The 18,646-nt window shown below is 41.3% G+C and overlaps 1 protein-coding gene across 4 annotated transcripts in view; it reads right to left on the reverse strand.

Annotated features, from left to right (window-relative positions):
- Positions 1-18,646, reverse strand: part of MTA1 (metastasis associated 1) — a 75,255-nt gene that overhangs the window by 9,699 nt on the left and 46,910 nt on the right. For 2 of the 4 annotated variants that reach the window (XM_053950523.1, XM_053950524.1), the window contains exons 12-17: positions 15,849-15,964; positions 14,887-15,038; positions 13,061-13,250; positions 12,587-12,676; positions 10,580-10,732; positions 9,712-9,747 (exon numbers count right to left, since the gene is read on the reverse strand). In XM_053950523.1, coding sequence (XP_053806498.1) covers positions 9,712-9,747; positions 10,580-10,732; positions 12,587-12,676; positions 13,061-13,250; positions 14,887-15,038; positions 15,849-15,964 — 737 coding nt within the window. Of the gene's footprint in view, positions 1-4,010; positions 4,023-9,711; positions 9,748-10,579; positions 10,733-12,586; positions 12,677-13,060; positions 13,251-14,886; positions 15,039-15,848; positions 15,965-18,646 lie in introns of those variants that run through there. The other 2 variants (XM_053950521.1, XM_053950525.1) reach the window with 2 other exon arrangements.

Genomic DNA, 18,646 nt, shown 5'->3' on the forward strand with positions numbered 1-18,646 from the left:
GCAGCAAATCCAACAGGTTCTACGGGACAGGCATCAGCAAATGCTACTGCTGTCTGCAAAAGGTCTCAGGATGAATTCTGCTTTCACATTCATAGGATCTTTGAACCTTCCTATTGCTAGTGTGTTAGCTGAGATGAAAAAATTTTTCAAGAAACCAGCAAGAATGAACTTTCACAGCTCACGGTCTGTACTCCAGCAGGTTCCTGGAGGTTCTCATTGGTACAACCAAACACACTGTTCTTGCATCAAGTGTAACAGGAAACACAGGGCACAGTAGTGTCAGGAGCAAGGAGGGTGAAACGGGACATTTTCTGAGCATTGAGTATATCATGATATACCACATTAGAATCATCAGTTTATATCAAGGCTATTTTCCACCCTGTATAGATGTTAAGCTGTTAGCTACTTCAAATGGGAAGACACACAGCTTCAGTGCTTGCTGCATTTTTGTACCTAAGTATCCACAGAGATGAAGAAATAGCTGCCAAAAATATTTCCATCAAGCCTGTAGGACAGATGTACCAAGCACCAGTAAGAAGGCCAGTAACAACCTCTGGATGTTGACAAAGGCAGTGCAGGCAACAGATAATAATCTATTTTTACATGGGAGCAATCATGGCATCCAAAACACAGCTGTGAGCAGCTGTTTGGCATGGATGGACAAAGGGCTCCACAGATGCTGGGGAACAGCACAGCCAGCAGGATGCAACCAGAATCTGTCAGCTTCAGAGCTAAGCTCCAGCACTTGTTACTTTCTTTCCCCTTCCATAACTGAAAGATTACGTTTTCTCCATTCACAGAAACTCTGAGATGTAAATCAACTGATGCTAGAGTCCCTGGATTGAAGCCACATATTTTCTTTTACCCACACTCCAGATCAGTTCTTTTTTTGTAGTAAGAACATCCTTGATGCCAGAAAAGACTGTCCTGATATGTGGCTGCTGCTGCAATGACTATTGCTGGATGTACAACAGACAGTAAACAGTGCTATTTCCGAGCACCAGGATTAAACCAGAATATTCCATTCTGTTTGAGGGGTGCAAACTGAACAAAGGCTGAGCAGAACTGCTGCTTGCTCTGAGCCCCAAAGCTTCAGAGCCCTCAAGCAGCACAGAAGCAGTGCTAACAACATGAACACACCTCCCTCCCAAACTGCCATTTCTAAGATAAAGCTGCCCATGACAACTTTTTACTCCAGTAAAATAGGACACAAAACAAAGCTACAGCTTCAATGCAATTTATACCCTTGCTTTCACAGCAATAAGGTATCAATTAGCATATTAATATTGGTGAATTAATCCATGAATTTTCACTTTAGTCACACTTCAATAACTGAAGTCTGAAAGAATGAAAACAGGCACTAAAATGACCTTACTCAGTTTGCAATTAAAAAAAATATCACAGTAAGAACATATGCAGCCAAAGCACTGCTATTAAATGAGCAACCTCTATGCACAATCATCACCAAATAGTGGCAGAGAGACAGCACATCTGTAACCCATTGTGGAACTGCTGACAAGTCAAGAGGATGCATCTGGACTGGAGACAATGGATTCTCACCCAAAAGTTTTTGGTGGCTTCTGTGTGAAAGAGGAAGCCTGTGAGAAAGGCACCTCTAAAAACAAAACCAGTCCTGTGTCTGTGGGTGTGTGGTGGCACAGGCAAAGAACTCACCATGCCAGACTCACACCTGCTCCATGTGCTTGCTCCACTTTCACAGATAAAGATTTAAGAGATATCTCCCCATGCATCCACAAGCAGGTTAAAAATAAGATAGCATAAGAATTTAAATGAGGTGCAAAACACAACAATTCTGGCAGCTCCTCTCCAGAGGGGAGGAAAAAGCTCTGACTATATTTTATGGAGGAATGTCTAGAGAAGACACAGGGTAGAAAATTATTCTTTCTGATGATATCTAAGGTTCAACTGCTTGAATTTGCACAGCTCCACATCAGCACCAACACTGACCTCCTCCAAACAACACAAAGCCACACAAACAACAAAAGGAAGTGTTTTCAGGATTGGCCAAACTTTCAAAACCAGAAAGTGTACAGGTGCGCAGTGACTAATCTAAGCAGGTCTTCCACTCTTTTTCAGCCAAAGAAATTGAAATATACTCTGAAAACTCCAGACTAAATGTCAGGGGTTTTTTTTTCCATAGCAATGAAAAGAACCCAAAGCTGTAGAAAATCTCTTGCCATCCAACTCCTCCTGCCAGTCTTCTCTATACACTGAAATAAAGAGGAAGCCCCAGAGGATAAAATGAAGACAAAGTCAACTGAAGGAATAGCTGCAGAGAATCATAAGTGTCCTCTGCCACAGACGTTTCTACACCTTACTGAAATGGCAATAAAACAGCTGATCACTGCACAGAGATTAACTGGCACCCTCAGGGCATGTCTGCTCCCTACAGCTCAGTGCCAAGGACCTTGGAACTGCTCCTCAAGCTAAGCACAATCACAGAGATTTTGGATGAAAACCAGTCCAGCAGGTTACTATGCCCTAACGATCCCTTAATTCCTGAAGTACCAAAGCTGCAGGTGAATATACTTTCTCCCAAAGAAATACAGGTGAGGAAGGACTGCAATCAAACAGCAACACAAGTCTGTTACTGCTGCTACTTTGCAGCATAGTGTTATCTTTCGAGGATGGGGAAACCACCTCTCAGTCAAACAACCTTTTCCAATCTCATGTAATTTGCATCTCATGCTTTTGGATTTGTTAAAAAAATATTAACTTGAACAAGAGAATGCCTAAACTTCCAGCAGCAACTACAACACCGCCCCAAGAGCACGCTGTGGGAGTAGGGGATAGCTGGCACCCCAAGACACAGAGAGAAAGGGAGAATCTAATTTCCCAATGGAAAGCAAACCAGCACATCTGGTCCCACTGGATGCCTGACTCTAGACACGCTCTTTGCTGCTCCAGTCCCATCCCCTCCAACTCAGCACCTCGATGGCAGAACTCCAGAACTACTCCCACTGCTCACACTCTACCTGCTGTTTTGCCAACACTACACAACACACAGCTGCCATGTGGAGAAGCAGGAGAGCCTAAACCCTCAGCCACGAGCCCAGCACAGGCTGGAGCACAGGGATATTCCTATGAAGTTACTACAGCAAGCTTCAAGAAGCTGCTGAAGCATGGAGAACTTTCTGCTTGGTCAGAAACCACCCAGTGCTTTTCCACACCTGAACATACCCCCTGCTGCTGTGCATTTACAGCTCATTTCACAGTCTGACACAAGTCTGTACAGAACTGACCCTCACAACCAAGGAGGAAGAGTAGCCCAGCTTCCAGCCTGGGCACAACTCAGAGTTGGTAAACTTGTGTTTACTCAAAGTTACTAACTCCAATCTTCTGCCACCACACACAAAAATTGCTTCATCAAGCAATTAGTCACAGATGGCATTTGGTTTTTATTTGTTTACCCACAAGAAGCATCATGCAGAACATGTCATATGCACTAAGACTCAGAAGCACATCTTCAATCACAACAAATGCAGAGCATATTACGTGCTTTTTCACAACAGTGACTCCACTATTTCCTTTCTAAAATCCATATACTCTTCATGTGCATTTTCCTGTTCCAAAAGTAATCCTCCTCCTGGGACTCCATCCTTCCCAGCAGTAACAAAAACATCAACAGTACCACATCTGTGAGTAAGCCAGAAAAATATAAAAATTCATGCATGAATAAGGCTTGATGAACAAGGATTTCACTTTCAAGTTATTGGTTCACTCGAGGCAGTCTCAGTATGTTGACATATACACATACACACTTTTTTTAGCTTGCAAGAACACTTAGCACCCTTGCCTCTCTTATAACTACCTAGAGTGTTTTACCACTGTTCGTGTCCACCTTCTAACAATCAGAGGCTACAAACTTTCAGAAATGTAAGTGCAACAAGCAGAACAGAGCATAAATTGTGCCAAACACCACCTAGACTTAACATGTTCTTAAAATTCTGTTGTACATAAAAGCAATGTTAAAATTGCAATTTACTTACCTAAGTAAGTTCCTACCAAGATTGGCAAAGGAAAAGGAAAGAAAAGATTTAAGGTTAAAAAAGGGAAAGATTCACATAGTTCAGAATACAGTAGCTCAGCCCCATGCAACAAATAGAGATACACAGACTGGTTTGGCTGTAATGAAACACAGAAGTGATCACAGTTCTCTGTTGGACAGATAAAACCAAGACAACGTTAAACACACAGTAACTCCAAATGAGAGATTTTGCAAAGAACAGCTTTAATTTTGGATAGGTAAGTACTGGTCTGTACCCAGCTCCTTCCGCCAAGCCCAGCACATTAACATCACTGGATTTTGACTAAAATTCCTAAAATGCTTGGCCCAGCAGGTCACACTCGTATTCCAAAACGAGCATCATGGTGGATTCTGCCTGGCAGAATCAACACACCAAGTGGTAAAAAAAAAAAAGAGGAGACAAAACTATGCACCTCACTGCTTTAGGATTTGCTGATCCAAGCTATCTAAACTAGAAAGCACTGAATTACTCACTGTTCTTAGCATCAGGAGTATTATACATCATATATATATATACACACACACACACATATATATATATATGTATGTATGTATGTATATGTGTGTGTGTGCATGCATTAGATATATAGATATATATATGAATTATATGTGTCACACATTCCACTCAATTACAAATTCAGCCTTTGTACTATCCAGGACACTTGCAATTCTGCCCTTGCTCTGTTATACATTAATTTCCTCTCACATTAATTACACCTGCTCTCTACCATTGCCTTGGGATATGCACTCTCCTCTCAATCAACATTTGCATCTTACTCTGTGCCATCACTCCTAAATGAAGTAGTTTTCACTAGCTGATCCACAGAGCACGATGCCCATCTGCTGATTTTATTTTCAGATCTTTCTTAACAACACCAAAAGAACATAATCAGAGTATCAAGGCTAAACTGAAGGCAAGTGAAAATTGTTTCACTTAGCATCTGAATACAAAATCCCATATGAAATTCTCAAAAATAATCATTACTTTAGGCAAATAATCATAAAGTGAGAAAGTTGCACAGGCACATGGTTCTTGGGGTCTCCAAAAAGCAGTTCAAGCAACTTGACATTCTTCCCAGCTGTGCTGCAGCTGGCACCAAACATTTGCTCTCTTGCCACTAGTCAGCATTACTGGGGTCTGGATTTCAACACCTAAAGCCAGGCCTTCTCCCCAGCACCCCACCATTTATTAAAGGACCAGAACTCCCTGCTGTTTACAATAATTCCTGGATGAGCACATTTCCATTGGCTGGTTATCCCACAGTTTTTAGAAAGACAGCTGGGGTCACTGATGACAAAGGCAGAATTTTAATGCAATTTATGCATACAGGTAAGTCCACATTTTCTGCAAGTCTAAGTCAGCCAGAAAAAAAACATATATATATATATATATATATATATATATATATATATATATATATATATATATATATATACATATATATATACACACACGTGTGTGTGTGTGTGTGTGTGTGTGCGCACATGTATATACAAAATATTGAGATAATTTTGGTCCCCCACATAGCTGATGTTGGAGAACTTCCCTATCTTTCCACCTCAACAGCTGCTTTTGCTCAAGAACAGTACATCCACTGCCATGCTCATCTCTTGATAACTGAACTAAAGCCATGCCAGGCTGATGAATGCTTCCACTTCTGGTTCATTCACATTTCCCAAAAAGGATGTGAAAAACAATGAACCAGAACATGTTAAATTAGATTGACATTCTATTTGGGTTTAGAAATCCCCAGCAGCAGAAGCAAGGTATTCCAACAGTTAATTAACCTCACTCAAAAATCTGTAGCTTGTTTCCAGCCAAAGTCTCCAACTGTACCTTCTGGCTACTGCAGCTTGTTATTCCACTCCCAGCTAGACTGAAAGTCCCCCATTATTAGACTTCTGCTGCTCCTGTCAGCAGAGACAAGCATCTACAACTTCCACTTTGATAGAAGCATTTTCCATTATAAATGTGTTTTCCAGTCCCTTCCCTGTTTTCATGGCTCTTCTATAAACCCTCTCCAATTTTCAGCATTCAATCCACCACCATGTTATCAATGCAAGTTTGTTGCTGGGACAAGTCTTCCCTTTATTGCAGCTACTCATTCATGTTCTCCCTCTTTCTGCCAATTTTAGGAGTGCATGTGATGACCCTGAAAAACAATTTTGATTAGATGAAAGCCAGCATGGTGTAAAAGAGAGGGGAGAAAAATAAAAATCTAACAATGCTCTCTCCCTTCCCCCAGCAGGAACTGGCATAGCCAAGTATCACACTGCATGGCTGGAAGGAATCAAGTAAACAGGTTCCTGCACACAAAACATCCTCTCTCTCTCTCCCCCCAAAGGAAGTTTCATGGCAAAGATTGTCAGTCAAGCTCCAGAACACTACTGAAAAAGCAATAAACTACTAATTTTCTAACATCTCACTCTATTTGACAGCTTATGAGACTCCATGTACTTTTCATGTTCCAAAAATAGGATTCTGCAGCAATTTGTCCATGTTAAGTTAATGTTGAAGAAGAGCTGGGAAGTGTACTGTATGCCTAATGATGCCTCCAACATGATTTAAAGAGGAGGAAAACAAAATAGATGAAAGAACTACAATCTTTTTGTAAAATAAAGTGGAGGCAGTAAGAACATGAGATTAAGACTATTTTCCTGCTCTTGGAATTCAGGCACTGATCAAAACTCAAAATGCCTGGCCAGATAAATCATATTCAGAGCTTGAAAAGGTTCAGGTTTCAAGGGCTAAGCAGAGATGAGTCAGAAAAACAAAAGTTAAAATTACTTAGCTGGAACTACAGTATCAAGAGAAAAAAAAAAAAAAAAACCAAATAGACAGAATTCCATAGGAAAAATGTGTACTACTTCTTGAAGTTCAGCAACTGTCGTGTATAAAGATGTACCTTAATGCTTTACACTACAGACATAAGCTGCTACCTGGCTCTTCCCTGCAAATAAACGTCTTGATTATATTCTGCTTTACAACCTGGCCTTGAGGAAAGCCTTTCAAAACCATCACATGCCGTAATTTCCAGTGTTCAGACTTCTCCCCTGTGTTTGGAGGTGATGGCCCAGCAGCACAAGGCTTTTATCACCAGCAGAGACTTCAGCTAAAGCCCACCATAACAGTGTCCACTGTCCCCTGTCACAGACTTTGGCACAGTGACCTGTCCAAACCCTAAGATGTCTTCCAGGTGCCACCAATGCAGCACATCAGCAGGAAACAGAAAAACTCCTGGATAACAGATACCATTTCACACTAGGTTAACATCTCTTTGGAAACTATTTAAACACAGGTGGACAAAGAGTCTTCCTGCACCTAAAATTGTGCAGAAAGAATATTTTCAGCCTCTCAGTGCAGACACTTTAACACCACCTTTTTTTTTTTTTTTTTTTTTTTTTTTGCACTACACTCCCCAACAGTGACCTAAACTACTCAGTATGTCAAGAGGAGACAAGAAACAGGAAAATAACAAAGGAACACTCCCAATTTCCCATAGTATCTGTGTAAATGCAGAATCTGACCAATTGACAAGTCAGGGTTACTCTCAAATCTTTTTCTACTATTTTAGGTCAACTATAATCCAAAAATCAGTTATTCTGGATAGATGGGTTTATTTCAATCCTTTTATACTCACTCACTGGCTCCTAAATTCTGGCCAAAAGGCTTCATCACTCTCACTGCCATTCACCTCTTCTTCACAGCAGTTCCAACTTGTGCCCTTCCTGCCAGCAGCCCTCCCAGACTACTAAGGCTGGATGACTCCATCCAAAACCAAGGAGAAGCCTCAGTGCCACAATCCTAGTCCTTTCATGGCACAAGAAACCAGTTGTATCCATGCCCATGCAAGCTTTACCAGTTCACACGCAAGGCAGCTGGGAACCTGTGCTAAGAGGCACCAACACACACAAACTGGCACCAGGACAGAAAGAGATCCACCAGACTTCCACTATCTGCTTCCCTGTACCCAGCAGATCTCGATCCAAGTTCTGTAAATGTTGTTTTCTTGCAGGTGGTTGCCTTCCCTCTCGGTCCTGGCAAAGCTTCCAGCAACCCAGGCTCAGGAAATACTCCAGATGCAAAATTGCAGCATGGCAAACATTTTCCATTCACAAATCTCAATGAACAGATTAAAGCTGAACTGCTCACAAGAATATCCAGTCAACACTCACTACCCCAGCAGGTAAACAGATTCTGGGAGTCAACTGGATTCTGCTACCTAGCAGTTACGGGTACAAGTACTCCAGCAAGTATTTCAGTGGCTGGCTGAGAACAGACAGAACAGGTAGAGCAGCAGGTGCTCAGGAAGATACAGACCCTGCACACACCTGCTTCAGAGAAACACAAACTCTGAGGAACAGGTACTTTTCTAAAATCATCTTTGCAGATAGCTCCAGCAATAGTTATAACTGAGTGGAACACTAAAACAGGGATCCTCCGTTTCCAGAAAACCGTGTCGGGTTATCAGGTCCAGTGCTCTATGTAGAGAGAGCCTTCCAGAGGGAAGGATCCGTTCTTCTTCCCTCCTTTGGGCCACAACATCTCTGAGCTTTCTAAGTGTGTCATCTGCTGAGGAGGACATTCAGCAGGGAGCAGCAGGTCTGCCCATAAGCAGGTAGTCACCAGGAGCTGTGGAAATTCAGTGAGCTACTCTGCACCTACATCCCTCGTTACTGGACGAAGCTTCTGAGGCAACCAAACTGACCAAAGTAGCAGGGTTTTGTTATTCTTCCCAAAAGACAAGTTACAAAGCACATAGAAACTCAGCAACAGGGTATCAAGGAATAAATTCCCAAGGAGAGCAAGACAGCAGAACAACCACTGTCCTCACTGCTGTATTCTCCACATGCACTCATATCTGCATGCATGTAAATATGGGTAACAAGCATCCACTGTCTCAGCCATGAAACACAAAGATTATCATCAGGGCATGCAGTGCTGGCCAGTTCATGGCAACATGTAAGCTTTCGTGCCTGCCTGTTCACAAGTGACATTTTGTGGTTGTCTGTCTCCTAAATATTCAAAATTGGTCCGTTCTACTAAGCTTGGTGAAGTTTCCTGCATTATCACAAACGAAAGATTTTGACATCTCTTCAGTACTCAGAACAGATTAATTTTTAACCAGTGGAAATTCTGAAAATAATTTTCTATTGCCTGCAGAGAATGTGCAGACAGCCTCTCACCAGTGAGAACTGTCCACTCTCACTGGAAAATACAGAGGGTTGAACTTGGGACTTGATGTAAATACTGTCTTCTATTTCTTTCGGTCCAAGTGAATTCAAAGCAGTTCAAGACATGTGAAACTTTGCTTTCTTAGAAGTCAAACAGTGAAACAATCCCTATTTTCAAACCAACCATCACAGCTTCCTGCAGTTTCACAGAACTGCTGGAAGGCTGTTCTGTCAACTTGAGGAATTAGGAATCAGTTCTCAACACAGGACTTCGTGTCTTCAGTACAGTTGCACAACCTGCTGCCTGCATGTGAAAAGCCTGAAAAGTGAGCAGCAAAACCATGGGTGGAAGTGGTTACCCAAGGAACACTTAGACATCAACACAGAAGGTGCACACAGACTCATTAGCCACAAAGCACAGACAAGCCAGCAGATGAAACTAAAAATCACTCTCCTAGCATAAGCTGAGCGCAGCTTCAAGGTCTTACCCCTGCTAGGCATCAACAGGCGCTTCTTCATGTTGCCTGATAGAGCACAAGTGAACAGAAAAGAGAAAAACATCACATCAGCAACCTGAACAGCAGCAGTTTTAAAAGTTCTTAATGTTAAAACACAATCAGATATCATCAAATGTTTGTAATTATATTTCAGATAAGCTACTTATAAAGTTAAAATTAAAGGTAAAAAATGAGAAAGACTCTCTGGATGTGGAACTCCTGGCTGGAGTCACCATTACACCAACTGTTCCTTTCCCCTGTTAAGGAGAGCTACCCTCTGTGTTCTCACTCCCGTTACGACCATTTCAACAGATCCTCATCTGACATAGAGGCTGCACTTTCTCTTCCCTGACACTCTCAAGCAAGAGCAATTCTTCAGAACAGAGACCTGGAGTCCACGTCAGGAACATCCTGCTTCTACCTCCCACTTCAAACACCTTCCCCTTGCCTCCTCTTCTTGAAGAGGTGAAGCCCAAGCACAGAGGTGGTCAGTAACAGGGCCAGCAAGGGAAACATCACTCAAAAAGTCTATTAGGGTATTGTTCACACTACTAATTTAAAAACTGAAGGGAAGTTTCTGCTTTGCTATTCCATTTGCAAGGTTGGCCAAGCCAGGCAGAGTTCCACTAGCACAGTGACTTTGTGTGCATGCACCTCCTGGGCAGTACACACCATGTGCCTCACCCAAAACGAGAAATGGGACAGGTGGCTTTTACAAAAGTTAAAAATAACCTCCCTCAAGAATAAGAAACTCGGAATTTATATAAAGGACTATGAGTTTAGATAATCTCCTTGTATACCGAGAGAACAGAAGAAAAAGCCTACAGACAGAACATAAATTTTGTGGAAAAATATTTACCATCCATTCCATTGTGTTGTTCATAGCTTCTTTTTCCCAGGATAGTTGGGGACCCATTATTAATGACAGGTGTAAACTTAGCAGGAGTCAGATTGTTGAGAGAACTGGACAAGCTCTTTGCAGGATCTGGTTTTGGAGGACACGGATGAGACTCTGGTGGAAAATGGCAAAGTAGAATTTTTTTATTAGCAAAAATACTGGAATTATAAATCTGAAATCAACCTGCAAACTTCCCAGGTGACCAAGTACACCTCCTCTTATATAGAAATTATCTCAGTCAATAGTTTTGAGATTGCTACTGATATAAAGCATTTCCATATATTTAGCAATTCACCACTACTGAAGACATTAAAATCATTATCATAGTATTATCCTAAAAAAAGGTTTGACAGCAAAAGCACTTTGTATCTTCTTTTGTAACACCAATCTCCAATAATTTGGGGTGATTTTTGGGGTGCTGTATACTAAAACCCAACTTTGACCATGTTGGTCATGCAACATACCCCTAAACTCTGGGGAAATTACAACTCTGCCAGTTTGCCAAAAATGTTTATAAAAAATACAATTTCTCCAATGGCAAAAAAGGTGAAGATTCAAAGATCCACTATATAAAGAACATAACATCTGAATTCAAGTTTTGGGCCAAGGCAGACATCAAGCCCACACTCTTCAACCAAAAAGACTTTGAGAAAGTTACAAGAAACAGCAAGTGGGAACTTCAACTGAGTCTTCCCTCGCAGGTCTAACAGCAGAGTAAGATATATATGCAAAGCCACTAACACCACCGAAAAAACCTCCTTGCCAGTCCTCCTTCCACTTCCATCACTCTTTTCTCGCAGCTCAGTAATCCGGTGGAGACCCTGACAGAGTGCAATGAAGACTCAATCTGATGCTACTTTCTGTACAATTATTAAAATAAGGATTTTATCCAACAGCAAACTTCCCCCTTCATTTGCTCTCTTTCGTTGTACTGTATGTTTCCAAAGGTTTCTCAATCCATGCATCCCATTAGTACACAGCAGAAGTACAACACCCAGCAGAGAAGCAATAAATATTTAACACACACTCAGCCTTCCAATATTTCATCAACAAAAACATGAAACCTAAAAATCAACTCCAATGCTGCTTATCTAAATAAAAAGGCGATCGACTTCCTTGCTAAGCTGGAAGCCTTCAAAGAGGAGAGACTTGTGTTTGGCTGCCAGAACAACCTGAGGGATGTCTGCAGGGCAACAGGGAGCACTGGGGAAAAGGATCTGGCATTTGTCTGGAGTCAGCGCTGGCATGTTACACAGCATCACTTTGGATGTTTCCAGCAGCTCAAAATTACACCAAAGTTCTGGATAGAGCTACTCAGTCCAGCCCCACAGATCAGTTCATGAGGCAAAAGTCCTCAAGAAAATTGTAATTAAAAAAAAAAAAAAACCCAAACCCAACCACCAAAACCCAAGAGGAAAGTGAAAAACAGAAGTATGATCCCCTTGTCTAGATTCAGCACAGAACAGCCATTAACTGATTCACAAGCTGAGGGACACAGTGCTGTCCTAAAACCAAGAGGTTTCCTGGAGAACCCAACTGTACAAATTACCTCCAGACAACCCAAAACCAGAAGAAATGAATAATCAAATGTTCCCAAAACATGATGTTAGTGCCTCCACTAGCAGATGGTAACTTGTCTCCATACACATCAGAAGCCACAGCAAACACATCCCTCCCTTCACTTAAAAAGTTTCTAATACAGCTTTATGAGCCCAGAGTGGATTGCAGAGACACTGGGTCTCTGCACAGGAAAAGTAAAAAGGACAAGTTAATGAGATGGGTTCCATGTTTTCTTTTGTTTGTGGGGTGGGGGTTTTTGTGCCTTGTTTCTTGGTTGTTTGTTTTGAATGCAGAATGAGCATCTAAAATCTAGATCCAAGTGGAAAACCCAAATGGTAAGCAGAGTAGCTAGGAGGGTGTTTCCTGTTTTGGGGGGTTTTGCATGTGATGATTTAGTTTTTTTAATACCTAAATACCGGAGTACTGCTTCTAAAGGCTTTCGAACCACTTGCTTTAATAGCAATGGGTTTTCTGATGCCTCAGGTAAACGTGCTGTGCCTGTAAAACATAGAAAAATAATCAGAGGGTGAAGACATTTAGCTATTATAGCAAAACCAAGTGAATAACTTCAGTGTCCTGAAAGAGCTTTGCCGTTAAAAGGAATTTTAGACGAGGCAAGCAGATCCTGGCAACAGGACACAAACACAGAGAATGCTCCATATAATAGGAAACGGAAATGTTTTAAAATAAACAACTCCTGAACTTTCAAAGTTATTTTGCCCAGCCTACTATCGGTTAGAAGGCTCTGCAAGTACAGCTAGGTTTTGTGAAAGCACTAGCTACGTGCAAGGGAGCATCTCAGCAAGCTGCAACTCAAAACTTCACAGGACAGGAGTCTCAAAGGACTCCTTGGCGAGGAGGTCCCAGGTGCAGCACACTCACATTCTGCTTTGATTGCTGCACTGTTGATAGGCAGATAGGGGTGTCTTGCAGCATGCCAAGGGCGCAAGATATCTCGACATAAACGTCTGGCAATTCTGGTCAGTTTTGTTGTGTGGAGATAGAAAGCTTGTCGTGTCTTCATAGCAAACTTGGGACTCCCACTGTTTCGTACTGGCACACCATGAGGACTCTGAAGGGAAAGGAAAAGAAAAATGGTCTCTGAAAAAAGTAATTATTAGAAAGTACGGCTGTTAAGAAGAGAAAGTATTATGTAAAATCACTTTCAACTACTGATTCTCATACACAAGAACAGAAATGGTACTAGAGATGAAAATGTTTTTAGCCCAGCTACTCCCCATTTCCCAAATCTTATCCCTAATATCTCAAAGGATAAAATGAAGGTAAACCTTTTCACTTTTCAGGGAAGCATTTCTTTCTATGCTGTCACAAGCTTTAAGGTAGGGATCCAAAAGCCAGATATGAAGAAGTTACCTGGAGCCATCACATGATTTAGAGTTTATAGGCTCAACAGAAAGACTCTCCAGTTTTGGGTGCTCAGGGTTGCTCTGGAGGTACAATGCAAACTCCTTATAACAAAGCATTTGTCAGAAGGAGGGGAAAATCAGGAAGAGCTGCATGACAAAAATATACACCAAAAACTCATTTTCCAAAGCAAGTGTATGGCATGCAGGAAGGGTTTTGGCTCAAAGAATTTCTTTTAACTCTTACTCTTTACTTAGCAAATGTACTCACAAATAAATTTCATATTCACTGCATATAATAAAGAACACTACTGGCAGACATTTATCAGCTACTGAGAACCAGAGTAGTTATCCTCTTTATGAAAAGCAACTAAGTCAACCAATGAAATAATGCAAGTAGTATCTTGTTATCTCAGACCCACCCATAGATGGAAAACAGGAAGAAGTTTCAGTTTGGGGAGAACAAGGCTTTCCCTTCTCTGACTATTTACATACTTTTAATTAACAAACAAGAGGTATAAGGCAGTTATCTCAGCAATTGGGAGGCTTCAGAGGGCAAAGAGAAGCCTGGATAGGATAAAGGTTAAACAAAAGGAATGGAAAGAGAATGATAGCAAAGAATAGGAGAACGGAAAGCAATTATCCTGAGATAAAAGTTCAGTGTGTGCTATCCTTCTACCCACGTGATACAGTTACCTTTTCCAATCAGCTTAATGTCTAATGCTTCCAGATTAAACTCTCAGCAAATTCAGAAAAAAAAATCTGAGAATTTTGGTTTTCGAATAAGAGAGGAAAAATGAAACAGAAACAGCTCAGACAATGCTTACTCAAACATATCCAAAAAAAAGGATTATTTAAAAAAATGGGATTAGGTAGAAAAACAAGATAAAGGATCTCTAAAAAGCCACTAGCTATTTGGGGTATATCTAATTTTGAATATGCCTTGGGAGAGTAAATAGGTTTCAGGAAATAATTAATTCTTTTGAAGAGAAAAAAAACAGTGCTGTTCCCCCTACAGCAAAAATCATGGAAACCAAATACCAGAAACACTGGCTGGCATTTCAGTTTCTCCCATCTCCACTAAGTCATTTCGTGCATTTGAAGGCTGCTTTGCTAAACAAATGCTGGGGTTTTTTTCTCAGGGCAGTACTTGGCAACAAATTACTTCTAGCCGAGGTTAATGCGCCAACTCCTGCTTGGCATGAAATACCGAACCCAAGGACAACAACGAGGGCTGCAGGCATTCTTTTGGTGGTTAAATATTTAAGAACAGTTACAGGCAGTTAGGCAGCAGGACATTCAGGTTGCCAGGCAGAGGCAGCAGTCTGCCTGGTGGATACCCACCAAATTATTGCGGTTTGGTCCGGGCCTCTCCCCGTCTAACCGTGTTGGCATTTTCAAGCCACCGTATTTCTTCCAGTAGGTCCAACAGGATGCACAGAGGCGACACTGCATGTTAGGGGGACCCCAAGAATACCACTGGTAAGACTGGGTGGCTAGAGATAACAAAGGTGGAAATTATATATATCCTTACACAGGATCACTTTTCAGATCTTATTCTCTTTAGAAGCAGCACAAAAGAAAACACCCCCCACACACAGAGCAAAGCTCAAACAGACCTCCAAAACTGATGATGGCTTCACTGTCATCAGCACTGTTAAACATACTTGTCATTTCAGCATAATTGATTACATTAATTAATCTACATCCCCTTTAAAATGCTAACAGAAAGAAACAATTATTAAGATGGGAAGATTTCCTGCCAATGGATGAGACTGTTCTCTTTTTGCAAGAGAATTTCTGCAGAACATGGGAAACAGTAAAGACTGCCTTCAGGAACTTCCCATATATTAATTTTACAATTCAAAAATGTACAGAGTCTGTGACTTGACTTCTCATACAGTCCTATATTCCACCATCTCTACAGGCTCCCCATAAAGGGGCACAGTCATTAGAACTCAGTGTATTAATATTAGCCAGCAGATCACAGTAGTGTCACATATTTTGAAATCTAGTCAAAATGATGGAAAAATTTGTCAAATTCACATGTTGGTGATTTAAATATTCACTCAATAGTTACCTGCAATTATGTAGAATATTTACTAACTGCCCCTTTAGTACGTCATAATTCTATTTACAAATGTAACACTACTACTTAAAAAACAAAACAAAACAAACACTAAACAAAAACAACCTCAAAAACCCCCAAACTTTTAAATGCTGCTATATCCAGTTCTGCCCCCCACCCCAGCACAAGCAAGCTTTTACTTGAACATTTCCATCTCAGCTGCCATTCTGGCACTTACTGTAACAGCTCTCACAGGCCCGTCCTGCTCCCGCATTCTGTGCCTGGACTCCAGTACCATTTACCACTCCTGGTTTGACATTATTTACATTGATCTGGTTGGGGTTTGGCTTGTTACTTAAGACACAAAGCAAAAAGAATGACAAGTGTTAATTGAGGCATGCCATTTTTTATTTGACTTTTGAAGCCCAAAATGGTTGAAGACTCAAATTTCATTCAGCATGTGGCTTCCAGAACCAGCTGTAATCACCAGCAATCTGACTTTTATGAACACACCATCTCCAGTACTATTTTAAAAATATTGATAATGAAAATAACTATAACAATAGTTGGATGCCATTTACAAGACTTCAAAACCTTTTAAGAAACAATAAACCAGTACAGTAGGTATCTTATTCACTATCCCAGATATGTGAATCCAAGTAAAAACAGATCTTACAAATCCTCAACACGAGTGATATTTTACTTAAATCTCCAAAAAGAAGGCTGGGGGCAGGAACAGCAGGCAGAGAGAGGGCAACATCTGCTTTAATCAGGGAAATACAACCCTAGACTGCAGTCACAAACATTTCCATGTTGTCTCACTGCAAGGGTTTGCATCATGTGGCCACAACTCCCACAAGTACACCCAACACCCAACAACACCTGGGTCACCTCAGCTCATCCCTATACCCTCTTTAAAACGATGATTCAGGAAAAGTCAAGAGTTACGAGCTAAAAAAAAAAAAGCTACTGGTGGGAGCTGAGAACAGAAAGGCAACGAAACCTTGGCATGGAGAGCAATATAAACAGCACACAGTCTCTGCAAAGGAAGAGGAGGGGGAAAATGACACATTCAAAAAATCTGGCATGGGAGGGAAAAAGGAGGAGAGAGGATTGCTATTGCAGGGACAGGACTTCTGGGGAATGGAGGAAGATGGAAGAAGTCATACACAAAGTTTCACACAGAGCACACAAGGAGTTTATCAAACATGCAAGGACTCTGGAGTTCTGTTAGGAGTTCACATTATAGAAGCAGTAAAGAGCAGGCAGGCTTTGGAGCCAACTGCTGAACATGAGCCTGAATTGCAATGCTGGTTACATTCCATTGGTATTCTCTTACTCGAAGACTGAAGGGAATGGACATATTCCTTTTATTTCCTACTAATAAACCCATGATTTGGAAGCAGAAATATCTTAAAATGGCTTTCTGCAACCCCCTCTTCTTACACATCAGTTGCACACTGATGCAGGAGTACCAGTGATTTCAGTAACCCAGAATACTTGCTGTGTTTCACCCAGGCTAGTGCTACAAAAACAGCATTGTGGGAATAGAGCCAAATTAATTTCTTTCTAAGAGGGCACCAGCATCAGGTTTCATGTACTCAGCAACGAAAAGCAAAAGAGTTCCAACTGACATATTCTGAAGACAACTGGAAAGCTGATGCTGCCCTGGAAGCCAGAAAACATCCTTCTCATCTGAAAATGTCCAATCAGATCCTGAGATACAGAGCTCAGTAAAGCTCCGTTTTGACAGAGACAAAATAGGTTCTGCTGTGAACAAACTACAGGAACCACACACAGGTTGCATAAGGAGGCAAGAGTGTGTTTGTCCAGTCCAGGAAAAACTTCTGATAGCATTCTCACTGTAAAATTCAGAGCCTTTTTGCAGCAGAGAAAGCTCAGGAGGCCAAGTGGCACAGGAGCACTGTAAGTAGTTTGTTCCTATAGTGCACTGAGCAGCATATACGCAGCTCAAAAGCAGCAGAGCAGATAAAAAAAAAAAAAGACATTTAGATGAATTCACAAGCCTGAATATGTTTTCATCTCCTTCTGCTTATTAATTTACCCAGCTCCTACAAAGATTAAAGTGTTTCAGGGTGCTTATCAGAAAGGCACCAAGTTGTGACCCCACAGACGGCAGGAGAGCCGAGGGCAGTTTAACAAAGGGGCAGTTGAAAGAGGGAACATTCACGCTCCTCTGCTCCGGGATGTCACTATAGTAACCTGCTGCAAAAGAACTTCTGCCAATGATTCACAAGCAAACCCCACATGCAAACATTGCCCCGATGCTGCAAAACAAACAGCCCTCCCAGATGCACTCTGCTACAGGCGGCATTGCTCCACAGAGGAAGAGACTGAAGTAAAGACAACTAAGGCCTTACGCTTCAACATCAGGCCTGTTGCTTCCCTTCTATACCTTGGATTTATTCCCCAAAAATACAGCAAAATAGTCTGAGATCCATCAGTAAAGCCCAACGAAACATGTCCAAAGAACTGGGACCAGAAAGGAGGATGATGGCCTGACTCCATTATCCTCTCTAAAACCATTATCAAGCTTGTATTAAAACACGAGTGGAAAACATGCACTGGTGAAAGCTGATCACCAAACCATGCTGATCAGAAGGACTAACACGCTATAGTTGTAGTAAACTCCAGGATTCTGCAGCACTACAGTTAATGAAGCTGCAGCAAGCACCAGAGATTATCCTGCTCCAAAGCTAGAGTCAAGTTTCTGAGTGGCAGTAACAATAAAATTCAGGCAGATAATGTTTTCATCATATGAGAAGCAAAAAAAGCTCTTAATTGTTGATGATATGTTAATTAAACTTGTTTGATATCACCAAGGCCTGCCACAGCTATTAACAAGAGAATCAGATGAGTAACTGGATGAATCATTAAGCAATTAACGAAGCTGAAGCTAAAGATGCAAATAAGGTAGTGAGAATACTGATGGTGTGGCAAACTGTCATTTCCAGTTCTTGTATCAGGAATGGAAGTCTCTTAAAGGGGTTTCAGTTGTGAAGGAGCAGTCAGTTA

Source organism: Vidua chalybeata, chromosome 9, assembly GCF_026979565.1.
Source record: "Vidua chalybeata isolate OUT-0048 chromosome 9, bVidCha1 merged haplotype, whole genome shotgun sequence".
NCBI lineage: Eukaryota > Metazoa > Chordata > Aves > Passeriformes > Viduidae > Vidua > Vidua chalybeata.